At 41.9% G+C, this 20,066-nt stretch overlaps 1 protein-coding gene across 1 annotated transcript in view; it reads right to left on the reverse strand.

Moving 5' to 3' along the window:
* Positions 1-20,066, reverse strand: part of Ziz (dedicator of cytokinesis protein Ziz) — a 251,109-nt gene that overhangs the window by 200,599 nt on the left and 30,444 nt on the right. The window contains exons 5-8 of the mRNA XM_080277570.1: positions 10,778-10,847; positions 8,689-8,816; positions 5,005-5,107; positions 3,861-4,023 (exon numbers count right to left, since the gene is read on the reverse strand). Of these exons, the coding sequence (XP_080133696.1) occupies positions 3,861-4,023; positions 5,005-5,107; positions 8,689-8,816; positions 10,778-10,847 (464 nt within the window). The remainder of the gene's footprint in view (positions 1-3,860; positions 4,024-5,004; positions 5,108-8,688; positions 8,817-10,777; positions 10,848-20,066) is intronic.

The following is a 20,066-nucleotide window of genomic DNA, read 5'->3' on the forward strand; positions in this document are numbered from 1 at the left end:
CCCTCCAATATCCGACGTAATAGAGCCATAGGCAGGTCCGGATAGTGGTCCTGTCCAGATATTGGGCCCCAGCTTATGGACTTGTACTTATGGACCCTAACTCAGAGAAATACCTATACAACTCCATCTAGACATGCATAGCACCTATTTAAGACCCAAATCACACCAATAAGGCACATAACAGACTGAAATAAATGCAAAAGAAGCATAAAATGAGGGTTTTGAGGTAGGTTCATTACAATGTTCAACATTCTGGGTACTGTACTTACAAGTGCCTGGCTCCGGGACTGGTACTTATGGACCCTAACCTAGCCTAACTCAGAAAAACACCTTCCTACTGCACATGCACAGCTCCTAACACCCTATTCGCACCAATAAAGGACATTAAAGAGTGAAATGAGGTGTTTGAGGAAAGTATAGTATGGAAAAAAGTACAGTATGAAACATTCTGCCTACTTACAGCAAGTCCATGGCCATCTCGATGAATAACCGCCTCCTCTCAGACTCTGACAGGAAGAAGGATTTCCTGAAGCACTTGCAGTACACTGTTCATGAAGTCTTGCACTGAACTTAGTCAATCGCACTCAGAAGTCCGTTCTCTTCACAGTACGCACTCGTCTAACTTATGCTGCATTGTAACTTACTAAGTGTTGCAATCTGCACTTTAACTTTTCCCACTCTTCTAACCATTTTCTAAAGCAAAAACAAACAAGTCTATTTACGTTAAATGTTGTTTCAAAATTGTATTCTGACTCACAACTGTAAATCCTTAACACAACACACTGTTTTTTTCACTGCACAACACTCAAAATTCCCGTGTGGTCTAGAGGAGAAGTTCTTGCTGTTTAATCACTGTCAGAGTCCGAGAGTATCACTGGCAGGTGATCTAGGGGTGCGTCGCTGGGTCGTGGTGATGGCGTACCCACTGCAGACGACTCTGAAGACAGACGCAAACTCACATCGAGCGGTGACTTCACCGTGGCTGATGTGCTGGGCTGTGGCTCGGAGCATGAGGGCCTGTCTTGGGGAGGCAACGGAGTGGAGCCAGGGCTGGGCACAGCAGGGGTCACGGGCCTGAAAAAACTGTCAATCGTTGATTGACACAAGGACCGACGATTCTGACGATTGATGATGTGCTGCCTGAAAGCATGCACTTCCTCCACAAGTCCCAAGGGCCCCATCTCCCTGTCGCAGTCCGGGTGTTCCAGGTAGTCGAGAACGAACTCTAGGTGTTCCTGGAGTGCGCTCAGCTTGGGGATGGCTGAAGTAGTGTCATGCTGAGAGGAGTCCGCATCATCGTCGCCGTCCTCGTCGGAATCTTCAAGCTGGGTACTGACACCTGCAACTGAAGATGCGATCTCGATATCAGACATGGTCTGATACCCAGGATCGCCCTCGTCGTCATCCAACCACTCACGCACATCGTCCACATCAACATCGTTGCCATGCGTACGTAGCCGTGCATGGAAGTCATCCACATCAAAACCTAGAAAATCGTACTCCACATCCGTTCCGAGAAGCAGACGAGACCAACCATTTTCTAGAGTCTTGACAGGGACTTCCTTCCATGCACTGGCCCAGTTGTAGGCTGCAGACTTGATGTTGTAGCGGCGAAGGTTTTCCAAAGTCCGCTGGCCTCGCGTGTCCCGTCCCTCCCTGCGCTCATCCTCATCCTCAAGGACAACCATCACCTCGTCCATGAACTTCCAGCGGTATAGGCGCTTTGTTGCCACGAAATGAAATATACCAAATGGCAACCCTGATTGGGGAGGGGGGAGGAAGGAAGGAAGGGGTGAAGGGGCCGTGCCTAAACAACAGCTGTTCGGCGCCGCGCAGTGCCGCAAGCCAAATTCAAATTACGGGTGGGAAAAAATTAGGATTTCGGGGGGATTTTCTTTCTTTTTTGGCCATTTTTGGGTTCCAAAGGTCCAGGGCCACTTCGTCTGGTAAGTGGGGAGTCCGGAAAGTGGGCGTCAGGATAGTACAGGGATTACTGTACTTGATGCCCTATTTTACATTTATTATAAAAAGAATAAATCACCATCACCTTTATAACTCATATAAATCGAAAACTAATATTCTTGCTAAATAAACTGATATGTAAATAAATGACAAGGAATCGACCTGATGGCGAATTTTCCCAAAACCGTGGACTCAACTGAGAAACGTGCAAAAAACTGTTTTCCAGAGAGAAGTTAGTTCGTTTCCTCACCGCAAGCGAGAGCCCATTTTGAATTTTTCGTATTTCCTTTTGTATAGCTTTTCGTATCATTGAGACAGATACTTTCGTATTGTGGAATTTGTCCTACATTCATCGCTTTCGTAACATCGAAAATTCGTACTTCGGGTTTTCATTTATCAAGGGTTTATTGTATCACACTTTAGTTATTAAAAATAATGTCCACATAATTTACAGGGAATAATGCCTACAATAAATGACTTCCAACATTCCTAAATGAATGTAGGATGGTCTTATAAACAGCCACAGTACATTGCCATACTTCTGTGCACATTCCCATGATGATTAATGTTAGGCATGTAATGCTGTATGGTTGTGAGACCTTAGCAGTAAAGGGAGAGAATATTTGCAGGCTCAAATGTATAGAAATGACAATGATTTGGTGGATGTGCAGTGCGTCCTTGAATGCAAGGCCTGGGGGGGCTACATTTACGATGGAAGGGTTGAGAGGAAGGTTGGGACTGGAGTGTACTGGTGCTGTGATGAGAAGAGGTGAACTGAGATGATTTGGGCAAGTGGAGAGGATGGGGGATGACTACTCAGTACAGAAAGAGAGAAGTGTGAACACTGGGGGTAGGGTTGCGAGAGGCAGACTGAAAAAGACCTTGAATAGGGTCACAGAGTGTGACCTCAGGGATAACGGACTGAACAGGGAGGCTGCCAGAGTTGGAGCAGCATGGAGAGCTGTCATTAGGTGACCAAGGCGGATGCATACAAGCATGTTGGAGCCTTTATAAATGAAACAAACAAAACAAGCAAAAGATTAATGAACACACAAGAACATGCCATCTCCCCAAAAATTCCTCATTGGCAGATCATTGCTCTTCTGGTTTTTCTCCCTCACACACTCTGTACTGCAGGTTGGTCTGCCTGGCAACAGTTTCAGACTTTTTTTTGGGTAGGTGGCCCTTGACCAATAATACAACCCGTTATAACCTAAGTTATAATTACCTCATTATACAGTATATTGCTATGCAATTGGTTGTCACTTGATGTAACCCCATCGTACAGAGAGGTCTAACTGTAAAGTGATTCCTAGATTATCATGCTCTTGGCTATAGTGGCTTTTGTTCTCAATGCAGGATGAAAATCTGCAATCCTGTCATTATTGTGCATTTTTCAGTTAAAAAACATTGTTATCAGGCACCTGACCTGGTTTCTGCCAACAACGAGGGTACAGTATCTGTAGTTTCTGATGGCTTTAAGGGATTCAAAGACGAGGCTCTACTCAGAATTATATCCACCCCCTAGAATCAGAACCCCTTACTTAAAGCCCATCTTGGGTCTCTCTGTGGTGTGTGTTTCTTCCTTACTGTGCCCTTTTCACCTCTTTCTATTAACCTATCCCTGCCTATATATATTTCTGATACTTAACAGAATGTATCCATTTAGTGGGTTATAAATTGTTGGGCAAGGGAAATTTTGGGTTTATGAGTGGGGTACCTGGTATCAAAATGGATAAATCCAATAGGTTCTCTGTTTTCATTATCACACCCTTGGCTCATCGCTAATTATGCACGATAACCAAGGGCTCACTGTATAACACATCTTACCTATAAGTGAAACAGCTACATCCTAATATTCAATACGGATAAAATTAACACTGCCAATGTGAAGCTACCTCTTTCACTCCTGGATTCATCCTGAGGCTTGTCAGCATGAATAACTCGTGTGAGCTTGTCTATCCAGTCTTCTAAGTCTGGTTCACTTTCAGCTGACAGCAAAACTGACTTTCCACATTCAGCTATTTGTAGCTCAAAGCAGCACTTTCCACGTTTTGGGTTCTGAAATATGGCAGTAAAGTTTGGAGGAAAAAGTAAAGAATACATAAGAAATATTTCATATCAAATAATACACTGACAACGTTATGCTTCCGAATGACAGATAAACTTTCATGGCCTGATTCCTTCCTCTCTGTTTCCCTTGTCTATGAGAACATCAGGTCACAAGAGCTACACGTCTTCTAACATTCTGATATCAATGAATTTAACGATGGATACTGTTAAACTATGGACACTATTATTAATTTTAAAAATGCCTTTAAATGGAATCAGAATCCCAACTATATATTTTCCATCCATCATCCAATCCTACATTGCCCCAGGAGAAGCGTAGGAGCCCGGGGCTAGGCAGTTGGTCCCAACATTTAAGATGAGAGTGAAATAACTTATTTAAATATATTCTTTGTGGCAGGTGAGGGGCGCTCACCATCCACTCACTCGATGCAGTGCTGCTCTCGGGTGTCTGCCCTTTCCTCCCCTCCATCCTTCTTTCCTTCCATCCCCTTCTGTCTTTCTTTCCTTTAGTCTTTCCTCATCCTTCTGCCTACTGGTGACTTTACACTCCCTCTTCCGTCTTTCTTTCCTTCATTCTTTCCTCTTCTTCTGCCTGTGGGTGACTACACTGAGTGACAAGGCAAATGGTTTCCTGTAGGCCTACAACAGGAAACCATTTACTATGCTGGGTGGTAACCATATAACCAAATTTTGGCGCCTGGTGGTTTAGTGGGTAATTACTCCACCCCAATTCGACTGCGCCGGTGAAGGTTTATATCCAAGAAGTGGTTGGGGTTTATTGCTCATGTAATGCCACTCAGGGATGAGTGAGGTTGGTCACTCATCTTAAATGTCAGAACCAACTGCCTAGCCCCGGGATCCTATGCTCCTCATGGGGCAAGGTAGGAATGGATGATGGATGGATGGATGGATGGATTAAATATATTCTTAAAGTAATCATTATTGAATATGATGTGCACTGAATCTTACCCTTGTAATCTGGGTACAGAAGTCCATAACAACTGTGCCTTTTGGATCATGCTTTCTCTCATCCTTGTGAAACTCTAACAGGTATGTCCCATCTACCTCTTGCCTGTTAAAAGAAAGAGTGAAATTTAACTTTCTTCATTGTAATTCACAAACGGAACAAAACAACTAGACAGTTTGTGAAGTGGGACACCAGTACCCACTCATCATTATCATCATCATCAACTCATCATGATATTTTTTCCTCCTACAGATTAGGTAAGGTAGGATCCAAAAATATTAATAACGAACATATGTCAGGAAGAGAACTAACAACAAGAAGCCTAGTAAGAGGGACCAGACAATCATTCATACATCATTCAAACCTATGGAATCCTGGCTCCATCTCACACGTTAACCATCTGCCCCCCCCCCCCTGCATTTTTAAGGGTTCACAAATACCTGCCTGATAATCAATACATCAACTATTCCTCTCCATAAACAATTATTATAGCTAAAAGCAAGTGTACACATGAAAAAGAAAAAACTGTTCATCAGGTTTACTGAATAAATGCTAAACCAACACCTTCCTTCACACACACACACACACACACACACACACACACACACACACACACACACACACACATGCATATACACATACAGTATACATATATACTGTACATACATGTACACACACAAAAAACAAACACATGAAAACACACACAAGAACACACACACACACACACACACACACACACACACACACACACACACATGCACATACACATATACATATATACTGTACATACATGTACACACACAAAAACACACACACACACACACACACACACACACACACATTGCTGTATCATTGTCTAACGGCTCCAACATGCTTACATATGTTGGCCTTGGTCACCTAATGGTGGCTCTCCACACTGCTCGATCTCTGGCTTCCTCCCTATTCAGTCCCTCATCCCAGCGGTCACACTCTGTGACCTCGTACCAAGTCTTTTTTCAGTCTGCCTCTCGCAGCCCAACCCCTGACGTTTACATTCCCACCTTCTGCACCCAACTGTCATCCTGCATCCTCTCAAATGCCCAAACTATCTTAACCTGTCCCTCCTCATCACAACAGCAATACATCCCAGTACCATCTTTCTTTCAATTCTTCACTTGTGCTCCTAACCCCCCCAGGTCTCACATTCAAGGATGAGCTACACATCCATCTTGTCACTGTCATTCCTGTATATCTAAGCCTATGAATACCCACTTCCTTTACTGCCCAGGTCTCACTACCATACAGCATTACACTCCTAACACAAGTTGCACATAAGATCTCTTCTCACGCATATAAAAAGATCCCTTCTCATGGAGGGAGAGCCCTCACAATGTTAGGAGAGGCAACAGCTCCCAGAACTTCCATCAACCACAACCACTTCTGTCGTCATTTCGGTACATCTGAGCCTTTGAATATCCACTTCCTTTACTGCCCAGGTCTGACTACCATACAGCACTATACTCCTAAGACTTGATACATATGAAGATCCCTTAGCATGGAGGACGAGACCTCTCAATGTTAGGAGGGGCAACAGATTCCTGAACTTACTCCAACCTCTCCTTACCCTAGCCACAGAGCCAGCTCCTGCCTCAACTCCCCCAAATAACAAAACTCCTCCACACACTCAAGACTCTCCTCCATCATCAATTCTTCCATGCCTGACAATCTCTACATGCACTCCCTGACATACCACACACACAAAATCAATATAAGTAATCCCTCCACCATCCGATGTAATAAAGCCAAAGGCATGTCCGGAAAGTGGTCCCGTCCGGAAAGTGGTTACGTCCGGAAAGTGGGCCTCTGACTGCTGGACTGGTACTTATGACCCTAACCCAGCCTTTGAAAGCCACCTAAATAACTCCCTACCGGACACGTACAGCACTTATTTTTAAACTCATTTAAGAACCTATTCACACCAATAATGGAAACAGAGCATGAAATAAATGAAAAGGAACCAAAGAATGAGGAATTGGAAGTGACTGTGCCTCAGCCAGGATACTTACAGCACTTCTATGGCCACCTTCTTAATACTTTGGCAGTGGTGAAAATGCTCTTGAAGCACATACAGTAATCCAGTGTTGTGCTGCACTTACAGTAATTCTTTGCACTGTGAGTTATAATTGTTTAACACTGCACATTGTTAATTGCAACACCAGTTTCAACAGCCAATTTGCACTCCACAGGTAATCCTTTGCACTCTAAATTCTAATTTCTTAACACCGCACAACACTATAAATTCCCGTGTGGTCTACCGGAGGGGTATTGCAGTTTATTCACCCAAAAAAAACGAGCACGTGTGGCATCCACTGTGATGAGCATCCACTCGCGATCGAAGTTAAGCAGTAACTGTTGATGACGGGGAAACAGAGTTAACAGTTCGCAACGGCCACATTACCAAACTCCTCAATTTTCATTACCAAATTTAACTTCTCATTACCAAATTCGTAAAGCTAGCATTTATTCTTCACTAATTATATATACAAGTGGAAATACATGTAATCACTCTTCTTATAATTAACAGCATGTTGATTATTTTCACGCTATGTTGGCTAGCAGATTAATCAGAGAGAGCAAACAATCCACCATCTCCATCCTGTGTATCCTCATACATGTGAAAAATCCATTTGGTAATGCATTATTCTGATTCATTACCCATCGAATTTTTCATTACCAAATTGGCCCACATTTGGTAATGAAAAATAATGAATGGCAACCCTAACAGGGGAGGGGGGAGAGGGGAGGGGGGAGAGGATGAGGAGGGAAGGGGTGAAGGGTCTGTGGTGTAACAGCTGGTCGGTGCCGCACGGCAATTTCAAATTACGGGAGGGAAAAAATTCGGATTTGGGGGGGATTTTTTTCTTATTTTGGTCATTTTTGGGTTCCAAAGGTCTGGGCCCACAATGTCCGGTAAGCGGGTTGTCCGGAAAGTGGATGTCCGGAAAGTACAGGGATTACTGTATTACTTCACAGTCTACCTCTAGTGCCACTATATCTCTTATGCACCCACTTATCACAAACACTGCACAAGATGGAGTTGCTTCCCTCATCCTTGTGACAAACTGCACATGACCACACTTTCTCTGCTTTGACAGCACCACTAACAACCCGAGATATCAAAATTCTGCAGCCACCAATGGAAGACTCATAACTCTGTCTCAAAAAAAAAAAAAAAAAGTACAGTATTCTTCCTGAGCGAAGTACTTGTAATTATTAATGTGAGAAAGTATGATTTACTGTGTATGTTTTATACTGTATTCTTAACACACAAATGCAACTTCTCAAAGTTTTATTTTTTTACTTCCTGAGCGAAATACTTGTAATTATTAAAGTGAGCAAGTATGATTTACTGTGAATGTTTTACACTGCATTCTTAACACATAAATGCAACTTTCTCAACATTTTTTGTTTTTACTTAAAAATGACCAATCATTTCTGAAAATATCAGTGTCATTCTTATATCATAATATGAGTGTTAGCTGTTACACAAAATCCAAACAATAAATAAATACATAAACTGGGCATGGAGCTGTACCATACTCCAAAGTAAAAATTAGCACCACACAATTGGCCAGTGTGCCAATGGAGAGACTGACTTTCAAACAAGACAAATTATGAGAACGAGAAGAACAATGTTTCAAACTGACCTTAGACATGCAAATCTTCTCTTGAATGTTTTGGACGAGAAGTTTCCAAATATCTTCTCATTACCACTCTCCGGCCCTTTTAGTAGATAGCCTTTCTTTAGGATGTTCTCTCCATTTGTTAAGATAGCCTGAAAGTTTATCAGTGTCAGACTGCAACAGTTGCAAGTATAGGCATACAGTTCAACTTACATCAGCTATGGGATGTGTACAGGCAAAATGTTTTTTTAAGTGCAACAAATTGAACTGAAAGCTGCTTCTGGTTCATGACTGAGAGAGTAATACAGTATATATTTTTTTCTTCTTCATTTTTGGCTTCAAAACCATTTTCTAATAAATCACAAGCAACTTTAAGTAAAGACAAGGTAGCTATTTATCAGCAACTTTTAAATTAAACAAGCAAGAAAATGCAACTAACAATAAGGGCAGCATGGGCTGCCCAACAACTTTACATAAGGACTAACTGTACTTCATATGCCACTACCATTATGTCACAATTACCATTAACAACTCCACTGTGATAACATCAATAAATTTTTCATGTTATCACCAGTTTCATTTAGTTCAGGAGTGACCCTTTGAACCAAAGGAGCTAAGAACAGCCTTTATTAACCCCTTCACTATGAAGGGGGCTAGGTTCTCCTCAGTTGTGTACCGAAAAGGATGAACATTAGCTAGGAAAACTGATAAATACCAAATATCCTTGAGCTGGAGGGGTTAATAGTGCTGTAAATCACTAAAGTAAAGCTGTTAATGCTGGTATGGCTTAGTCAAAGTGATGAACGTTTTGCTTTGAACAAACAGTGCACTTCTGACTCAAATCAGCTACTGACCAGATGGATGAGTTAATTTCATGGAATATCTTTAACCTATTCCGTACAGTACTTTTTGTTTTCCTCTGTCACCGATCCCAGGTTAACAGGGATCTCTCAGCCTGAATGGGTAAGAGGTTGTAGTATCTTCATTAATCCCTCGGCATGAGACAATCTTTTGCTGTGACTACTATCAGACAATTTATAACAGATTAAGACCAAATGTATTAACCCTATCAGGTTTCTCGGCCGGGCAGATTATGTCTGTGCCAGAGTCACCCACTCATGCTGACCCACATCTTCGTGGCCCGATATTTTACTTTGATCACTCTGTGTAAATACATTTTTCATGATAGAATGTTGATTTTGGTGTCATTTTAATGCTGAAGAGTTGTACTTTATCGTAGTATGTTAAAAAAAGGAGAACAAAAAAATAAAATGTCAAAATGATGAGTTGAAGTTATGCAAAAAGCAAAAAATATTATACCTTGCTGCAGAAAAATATTCAGCAAAAAATAATGAGTAAAGATATGTAAATTTAGTTTAAACCATGCAAAAATACAATAAATTACCTTTACAATGATATATAGATTATGGTAATTTTTGCAGTAAAGTGAAAGAAAAGAGGTGCACAATTTTAATTTAGTCTCGGCTGCATATTTGTTTTGCAATGTTTTTCTTTAATTGGTCAGTGTAAATACACTTTTTATGACAGGATGCTGGTTGTGGTGTTATTCTGAAGCTGAATAGTTGTACTTTATCGCAGTATGTTCATAAAAGGAAAACAAAGAAAATAAAAAGTCAAAGTGACAAGTTGAAGTTTGGCAAAATCCAAGAATTTTATACCTTGCCGTAGAAAAATATTCACTAAGAATAAAGTTATAAAGAAACAAAGCCATGAGCCAGACCAGCTGTGCAGTAGTGCCACACACAGAGCAACCATTCTGTGACATCATGCTTGAGCCAAATTGTTATGATGCGTAAATGCAATTTATGGTGAATATTTTACAAAAGTTTCCTAAAATGACAATTAAAAGCGTCATCCAAATCTCAGAGGTTGGATTTGAAATGACGATCGAAATAGTCATTTGAATCTCAAAGGGTTAAATAAAATATAAAACCAGGTATTCAAATGAAATATTGAGTATATATGGGTACAACATTATACAGTGCTACACAAGTAAAATGCATATAGATTACAAAGCAAAACTATGCATGCCAGTGACAAGTGTGAAGGTACACATGAAGACAGTCACTAAAATGCACAGAATAAGCCTTACCAAATCACCCTGTTCAATATCTGTGTCAACCTCATACACCTGCTCCTTGAGATCATCAACACGTGGCAGTCTGGAAAAAAAAAAATAATAATAATAACTGTATATTACATAATATTACAGACAATCTTAAAGAGTACTAGGCTTTTGTTTGCCTACCTGAAAACCTGATAAATATTTTTCTTGATGTTGTGCTTCCTATCCCACTATCATATACAGCAGGAGCTGATACCCAGGCAGCCTAATTATGTAAACACAAAATGCCTGTATACCATTACCTTTACCATCATGCTAACCCTATTTCTTTACTAAAATGGGATGGGAAAAATCCAAAAACGGAAAGCATAAATGCAGAATGATGAAAGGGTATCCAGAAAATGGGCCGGCCACACATCCATTCAGCTGCCATCCTAGTCCTCAAAGTTATTCAGCTACACCTAACAGTCAAAAACTATCCAATAAGGTCATAATGATGAAGCTTTCTATTTTGCTATCATTTTCCAGTTATAAGATTACAGGCACAATGATAATAAAATTAAGGCCAACTGTGTCACTTGGATGCCAGGACAAGTGTAGTGTGGGTATCTATGTAATTCTAAATACTGTACTGTACAGTAAAAGCTCGATTAACTGGAATGCATGGGGATTCTTCCATTCCGGATATGGAATTTTCTGGATAATTGAATGTTATTCTTACAAATTTTCTGGAAGGTCAAACAAATGAAATAGCACCAAACTTGGGATTTCATTTCATAAAGTATATTATTCAGTATTAGTGAGTGGTAGGTGGTGGCGACCATCATCCACTCACTTGATGTAGCACTGCCTACTTCTTCCTTAGCCTTTATCATTCTTTTTCTGTGCCTGCCCTCCTCTCTTCCTGTTTCTCCTATCTTCCCTGTCACTTCTTATTGCTTTTCTTTCCTCTACAGGTGGCTTTACATTGTGTGCCAAGCCAAATGGTTTCCTGTAAGCCAAGAAACCATTTATAATGCTGGGTGGTAACCATATAACCAAACCATACGTGCTCCCTATGTGTCAACAAGTGGGTTGGTGGAGGGTTAGTGCCCCTCCCCGCAAAATAAATACTGTAACCCAAAGTCAAATGGCCACCCCTTACGGGATAATGGCGTCTGGCAATAGACAGATAGATACAGTACATTTAAGATACAGTAGAGGTACACTAACGCTCACTAACATCTGCCCAGGGGTGCCCCCTTCCTACCTCAGAATACCAAGGGAAGAGGGGAGGGGGGGAAGAAACGAGCTCCACCCGCCACTACCCCAGCTCCCAACCATCCCACATACCCCTACCCAACCCCGCACCCCACCCGTCGTTCTTAACTAGCAGTTACATCTCAAGCTGATTTCATGCTTAACACTCTTGGTCCCACTACTAATACAAACAAAGAACATTAGGATATGTTAAAAGAATATAACTATCAACATTTTGCAGCAAGAAATTAATGCATTATGATGTTGACAGTAAAAGAAAAATGTTAATAACGGCCACCTCAGGCCTCCTGTGTTGGGTGCACTGGTTTGCAAACACACACACACACACACACACACACACACACACACACACACACACACACACTGAAAAACACAGACAAAAACACAGCCAAACACACAGGCACAGACACAGACGTATGCAAACACCCAATGCATGAGGCCTGGGATGGCTGTTGTTAACGTTTTTGTTTTACTGTCAACGTTATAATGCATTAATTTCTTACTGCAGCATGTTCACAGTCATATTACTGTATAAACTTTTTATATATCCTAGTGTTTTATATTTGTGTATTAGTAAAATGACTATGAGTGTAAAGTATGAGGTTAGCTTGAGATGTAACTGCCAGTTAAGAATGATGAGTGGGGAGCTGGGAGGGTTAGGGGTATGGGGGAGGGGACTGAACAAAGACCAGTAAACATTACCAAAAATTATATAAAGAAAAATTTAGCATATGTTACAGGCCAAAATAATTTTGAAAACTTAGCTGCATACACTACTTTATCCTGTACTGTACAGAACCAATCAGGAATAATAGGGGGATGACCGGTATCCGGAACATTTTCAACCCCATGCCGGATCGAATTTGCGTTCCGGTTATACAGATGTGCCGATGCATCGGATGCCGGTTAATCAAGCTTTTACTGTATGTACCATAAATATTTTTATACTGATTGTCTACAGTTATGACAAAATTCTCTAGGAGCCATCATCATATAAATCAATAAATAGTCACTAAAATGATATACCATATCCCACATTCCAAACTGTATTGTATCCCATTTATTCTCACACATGTAATGCTACATAGAGACAATACTGTCCATACAGGCTTCTGCTATTAAAATATGTTCTTTGCTGTCACCCTCAAAGCATACCATCATCACCTTCATCATTATTACTGGTACTATCTTCAACACCCTATGCATGTTTCTCATCACATGGATTAAGGCAACAAACTCAAAATTTTAGCCTGAACATCTATTATTGTGTATGGTCTCATGTGGTGCGCCATGTGCAAACAATATTCACCGGAGTGCAACAGTGCACAACTGCGCTTTGTGCAAGTGTTTGCGCACCTGCCCAGCACTGTTAGCCAGCATAAACCACCCACACCACTGCTCTTGTCAAGATATCTCCCTTTTGAGAATAAACTGCAATCAAAACCCCAGAATGATCTTTATCTTTCTCCTGCCATCCACAACAAGACCAACTTGAAAATTCTCTCCTATTATAACTCCATAACCTAACATTTTTGGAATATGGCTCGGCTACAGCTATGAGATTGGAACTGGGTGGATGTTGATTTCTTGCCAAGAATTAGAGAAAGAAAAATTATGTATGCTTTGTATGAACACCTGTAATTTAGCTAAAACAGGAGCAAGTTCTAGGGAACACATTTTCAAAACTATTCGAGGACCATCTGAACCTGGAGCTTTGTTGGCGGGTAAACTGTCTAAGATAGATTTTACATAATCTAGTCTGTATTTAGTGAAGCAATTCAGGGAGTCAACTTCTAGTACGGGAACATTCTGATTGACTTCCTCTGAGGTAGAATTACTGGCAAATGTACTGGCAAGAATGTTAGCTTTTCCATGGGGGTCATTTACAGTGTTTCCATCTGAAGATTTTAGTGGGGAAATGGGTGATGACTGATTAAAGTTACTGTTGACAGAAGTAAGAGCTGACCAGAATATTCTATTGTTATTTGGATTATTTAACAGTCTGGATGCTTGGCTGTGAGGAAAGTATGATTTGGTGACACTTATTACTGATTTTGCATGGTTTCTAACAATTTTAAAGTGAATATGTGATTCAGTAGCTTTTAAAATTAAGATATGCTAAAGACCTTTGGGTCAATGTTGTGGCCCAATTGCTGTCAAACCATTTTGGAGAGTACAATCTTTTAGTAAATTGTTGCTGGATTATGAACATTTCCATACCAGCTTAAATTAGGTCATTAATGTGGGATTTTGCAGAACTGATATCAGTTGAAATGAAAGACTGCAATGGAATATCAAGTAGATAATTTCTAAATCCATCCCTGCCTACCCTATCAAAGTATCATCAGACCACCCTAACTCATTCAGAATGGGGAAGTTTGGGGTAACTGATGAAAGGGGCTTCGTCGAGACTGCAGTCAGAGGATCCAAATGGTGACAGTACCTCCATCCTGTATTGATCTGGGTTACCTGTCAGGAATAAGTCAAAGAGATGGGCATATTGGTCAGGATTATTTGGAATTCTGGTTGGTTGTTTTACCCGCTGCATGAGACTAAATTATTCTGCAAACACCACACTCTAGATCAGTATCATCAGTCCTAGCAGAATACAATGACCATTCAACATTATGGACATTAATATTACTCAACACGGTAATAGCAGTAGTAAATGTGATGTTAAGGCTGGCCAATTGTGTGGATATGGGTCAAATATCCTGGTTTCTGATAAGCCGCTGGGAGAATGATAAACTATACAGATATATATGGCTATTTTAAGGTACCTTTCGTTTGTACAGGTAATCAAAATCAGTAGACGCGAAGTTCACGATCATGTCAACTGCATATTCACCTTAACCTGTCCTATCGCTCCGGTACGGCCTGCGGACCCTCCAAAAAAAACGTCGTCTCTGGCACTTTGGAGCTGCGGATTGGGAGGCCCTCAGGCAGTACTTCTTTGATTTTCCCTGGAATGATTATTGCTTCCATGGCTGGGAGCCATCTGGGTGTGCCTTGCACATTACAGAGGTTATTCTCTCGGGCATGGAAGCATACATTACTTTCTCATATCCTTTGACTAATGCACAAAAGCCCTGGTTTAATCACACTTGTTCTAATGCTGTCCGCAACAAGAAGAGGGCCTATAAAAGATACCGGAGCCAACCCAACCCTGAATCACATCTTTTATACATTTCTGCCCAGAATCATGCTAAGTCTGTTCTTCGCTCTGCTAAAAATAATTTCATCCATACAAAATGCTCTCAACTCTCTAACTCGAACTCTTCCCGCTCCTTCTGGCACCTTGCCAAAAACCTTTCTAACAACTTTACTTCATCATCCTTCCCTCCTCTTTTCTACTCTGATGGCTCTGTAGCTATTTCTTCTACTGATAAAGCAGATCTCTTCGCTCAGACTTTCTCCTCCAATTCCACCTTAGATGATTCCAGTGCTGTTCCTCCATCACTTCCCCCCTCTGACTTCCTCATGGCTAACATTAAAATTTCTTCAGCTGATGTATTTTCTGCCATTGCTGGCCTCAGTACTAATAATGCATATGGGCCTGATGGAGTCCCTCCTGTTGTTCTCAAGAACTGTGCTTCTGTGCTTAAAACCTGCCTAGGCAAACTCTTTTGCCTTTGTCTGTCAACTTGTACCTTTCCTTCTTGCTGGAAGTTTGCTCTCATTCAGCCAGTCTCAAAGAAGGGTGACCATTCCCAACCCTCTAACTATCGTCCAATTGCTTTAACATCCTGTATCTCAGAAGTTTTTTATTCTATTCTTAACAGAAAAATTTTAAAGCATCTTTCCTATCACAACCTTCTTTCTGATCGTCAGTATGGGTTCAGTCAGGGACGCTCCACAGGCGATCTTCTCACCTACCGTTCAGACTCCTGGTCATCCTCCTTTCGGGACTTTGGCGAAAGCTTTACCATTGCACTTGACATCTCAAAAGCCTTTCGATCAAGTCTGGCATAAATCTTTAATTTCCAAACTAGCCTCTTACGGTTTCTATCCTTCTATCTGTGCCTTTATCTCTAGCTTCCTTTCTGGTCGTTCTATAGCCCCTGTCATAGACAGCTATCGTTCTTCTCCTAGATCTATTAACTCTCTTCCTTTTATTCATCAATGACCTTCTAAGCTGTACATCTAACCCTATCCACTCATACCCTGATGACTCCACCCTTCACCTTTCCATTCGATTCCCAGAACGTCCATGTCAACAGTTACTTCAACAGGCAAGGGATGAGGCTATGGCACACCTAATGTCTGACTTGGCTCGTATCTCTGACTGAGGTAAAAATAATCTGGTTGTTTTTAATGCATCAAAGACTCAGTTTTTGCACCTATCAACCCAACAAAATCTTCCACAGGTATACCCACTAATGTTTAATAATACTCAACTTAATCCTGCATCATCCTTGAACATGCTTGGGGTTTCATTTGCTCAGGACTTGTCTTGGAAAGATCATATTACATCTCTTGTAAAATCTGCTTCCAAGCGATTGGGTGTGCTAAGCCGACTCCGTTCCTTCTTTGCCCCTGCACAATTGTTGACTCTATACAGGGGTTTTATCTGCCCCTGTGTGGAGTACAACGCTCATGTGTGGGGAGGCTCCCCACATACAGCTCTTCTCAATAGGGTGGAGTCAAAGGCTTTTCGTCTCATTAACTCTCCCCCTCTTACTGACTCCCTTCAACCTCTGTCTCTTCGCCGCAATGTTGCATCTTTATCTCTTTTCTATCGCTGCTTCAATGGTTACTGTTCCTCTGAACTGTCTGCATGCATTCCTCCACTTCTACGATGGGCGCATAGCACCCGTCTAGCAACAAACTCTCATCCCTTTTCTGTCCAACTCTCTAATGCAAGAGTTAACCGTTACTCCCAGTCCTTCATTTATGCAACAGGTCAACTCTGGAACTGTCTCCCTCAGTCTGTATTTCCTGCTTCCTATGATCTCCAGTCTTTCAAACGCTGTGTGTCCAGGCATCTCGAAATGAATGGATCTTGAATTTGGCTCTCTCTTGTATTTTGTTTTACTCTTGGAAGGAACAGTTTTGCGGGCTCATTGCCTTTGGTTCCTTCTTCCTCACCAAAAAAAAAAAAAAAAAAAAATTAATAAAGCAACAAGTGTCACCTTTGGTACAAATGTTTGTGAGGAGATTGTAATACAGGGATAAACAGTAGAGGGAGAGATCTGGGCTTCGGTAAGGAAGAGGGCTAGAGGAGATATGGATTCAGGGAAGAACTGAACAGAATTTATTGATACTAGGGCAAAAAATGGTGGTATAACATGAGGCCGAACCCACACTTCACTGACGACCATGATCTGAAGTAGCAACAATCGCAGCAAGCACAATCACTTAATGATGACCAGAAGAGCCATGTGACACCAGCACTACCCTGCCAGTAATGGGAGTCTGAGATACCACAACATTTGCCCTTAATATTAAGTGGCCATTGTTAAGAGGAGATGGAACGGAAGGTGCGATGACTAATGTGAATGTAAAGAGCTTGAGCTATACAGTACGCTGATGACAGTATGGTGGTCTACTCTCTCTGCAAGGCTGTGGAGCCAGTAACCAAAACACCCGACTCCAACTCCTTGATTTCTTGTGTTTCCAACTCCGACTCCGACCTCTTAGAATTTCTCTATAACAAATCTGCCAGACCTGAAGTGGAGGCATCTTCGTCGTAGGTCTACCCCTGAGAGGCTGTCGAAGAGAAGAGGAGGACAGCATGAGGGCCAAACCACCGTAAAACCCCCCCCAGCCCCTCACGGGGCTCGAGTACCTGGGAGTGGCTTCTGTCGCCCGGGCAAGTATCACATCTCCCAACACAACACATACAACACCACCATTTTTTCTACACCGAAAAATGACTCCCCGGCTGTCATTTCTCGATGACTGCTTCTAGCCGGGGACATTGAGAGCAATCCAGGACCCACCAACAAATACATATGTCCAACATGCTCAAAACCTATCACATCGAGCCAATAGACAAAGGGTTCAGTTCAGTGCAATTCCTGCAAGAACTGGACCCATTACACCTGCACAACACTTCAACCCAGAAAGCATGACACAAACACCTGGACCCGCTCCTTATGCTCCTTCCCCCCCACCCACCAACCCCCCTACCAATCCTACTCCTACTTCCTTCACACCTCCACAGCTAAACCCACCAATCCTTCCCACACCATCCAGTCCCCCAACTCCTCCCATTCCAACCCATCCTAATCCATCTCAACCCTTACCTCCATCACAACCTCCTCCTACCCCTTCCCCTCCACCCACACCACCTCCCCCCCATGCTGCAGCAGCCAACACACATTGCACACACAATATAAACATCTTTCAGTTAAACATAGATGGCATAAACACCAAAAAACAAGAACTCACACAATTCATCAAACAACAGAACATACACATTGCCATCTTACAAGAAACAAAACTACACAGAGCACAGAAAACACTGACATTTCATAACTTCACCACCATTCGACAGGACCGGGCTGATGGGAGTGGCGGTGGACTCATCACCCTGGTACAAAAATCCATCAACTTTGCAGATACCGGTGCACACACAAAGTCACTTCTCTCCCCACATGACACCACAACAGAAATACAATCAGTTAAATTACGCACTGGTAACAAATCACACATAACAATCGCTAACACATACATTCCCCCCCAGTCGTCCCCCACAGTACCACACAATTACTCTCCACAGATACACCACATCACTAACATACCCAATATCATCCTGGGTGGTGATTTCAATGCCAAGTCGTCAGCCTGGCATGTCAACAATCCTGACACAGACAAAGGGCTGGTACTACAATCCCAGACACATCACCTTTTCATACTGAACAATCTAGACCAACATACCCATATCCCACACCAAGCCCTCTTCCTCCCATCATCTCCAGACATCACCTTCTGCTCCCCAACATCATGGAGAGTGGTCAAAACCCTAGGTTCTGATCACCTCCCAATCATCATCACTACCAAAACCAGAATCACCCCAGCTGGCCACAAACACACATACACTAATTATAAGAGAGCCAACTGGGAGGCCTTTGTAACTGAAACAGAACAACATTTCGAAATACTAAACAGTACACCCATCACAAACATCAACACTGCTGTGCACACTTTCATTACAATTATACAAAAGGTAGACAAAAGACACATCCCTAGAGGCAACAGAAAGAGACACAACCCCAACTTCACACCAGAACTTCAAGGCCTCATCAGACAACGGGACACACTGTGACACTCCCCAACACCCCATGTCCAAGACACCGTACAACAAATACAAGAACTCAACACTCAGATAAGCAATAAAATATCAGAATAGCAAACACTAAACTGGAAAAATTACCTCCAAACACTTGACCACAAAACAAACATCAGCAAACTCTATAAAACACTAAACAGCAACACACTTTCCAACAGCAACACCACACAATCACACGCTGCCATCACAACAACAGACACCATACCCTCAAACAAACAACAAGGAAACACTCTCATCAATCACTTTTCACAAGTCAGCCATCTAAACCCCCATCCTGAAGACCGACGTATCATCCGACGTAAGAGACAGTTCCCCACAGACCCAGACTACACACCTTTCACTTACAACCAGATGAAGCACATCATAAACAGCCTTAAGTACTCATCTGCCTGTGGACCAGACAACATAAGCAACATTCACCTTAAACACCTTGGACCACAAGGCATACAAGCACTCACCAACATATCAAACTACAGCTATAGTCTCACCAATCTAAAACCAAGGTTTGGGTGGAGTCCAGCCGGGGATTTCCCGGCGTACAGCGTTGCCTTGTTTCCTATACTCTGATTGGGTAGTGGCTGACCTGACACCGTTAGAGTTCGTCCACTCACACCTCGCCACCTGGCCTGACATGACTTCACCCACTTCTGTGTGTGTGTGTGTGTGTGTGTTTTTGTGTGTGTGTGTTTTTTTTTTGTGTGTGTGTAAAGACAAACTAATTTAAGTTATAAATATAATTTAAGTTATAAATATAATTTAAGT

Source organism: Coenobita brevimanus, chromosome 70 (assembly GCF_032717465.1).
Source record: "Coenobita brevimanus isolate Jiangsu-jjx chromosome 70, ASM3271746v2, whole genome shotgun sequence".
Lineage (NCBI taxonomy): Eukaryota > Metazoa > Arthropoda > Malacostraca > Decapoda > Coenobitidae > Coenobita > Coenobita brevimanus.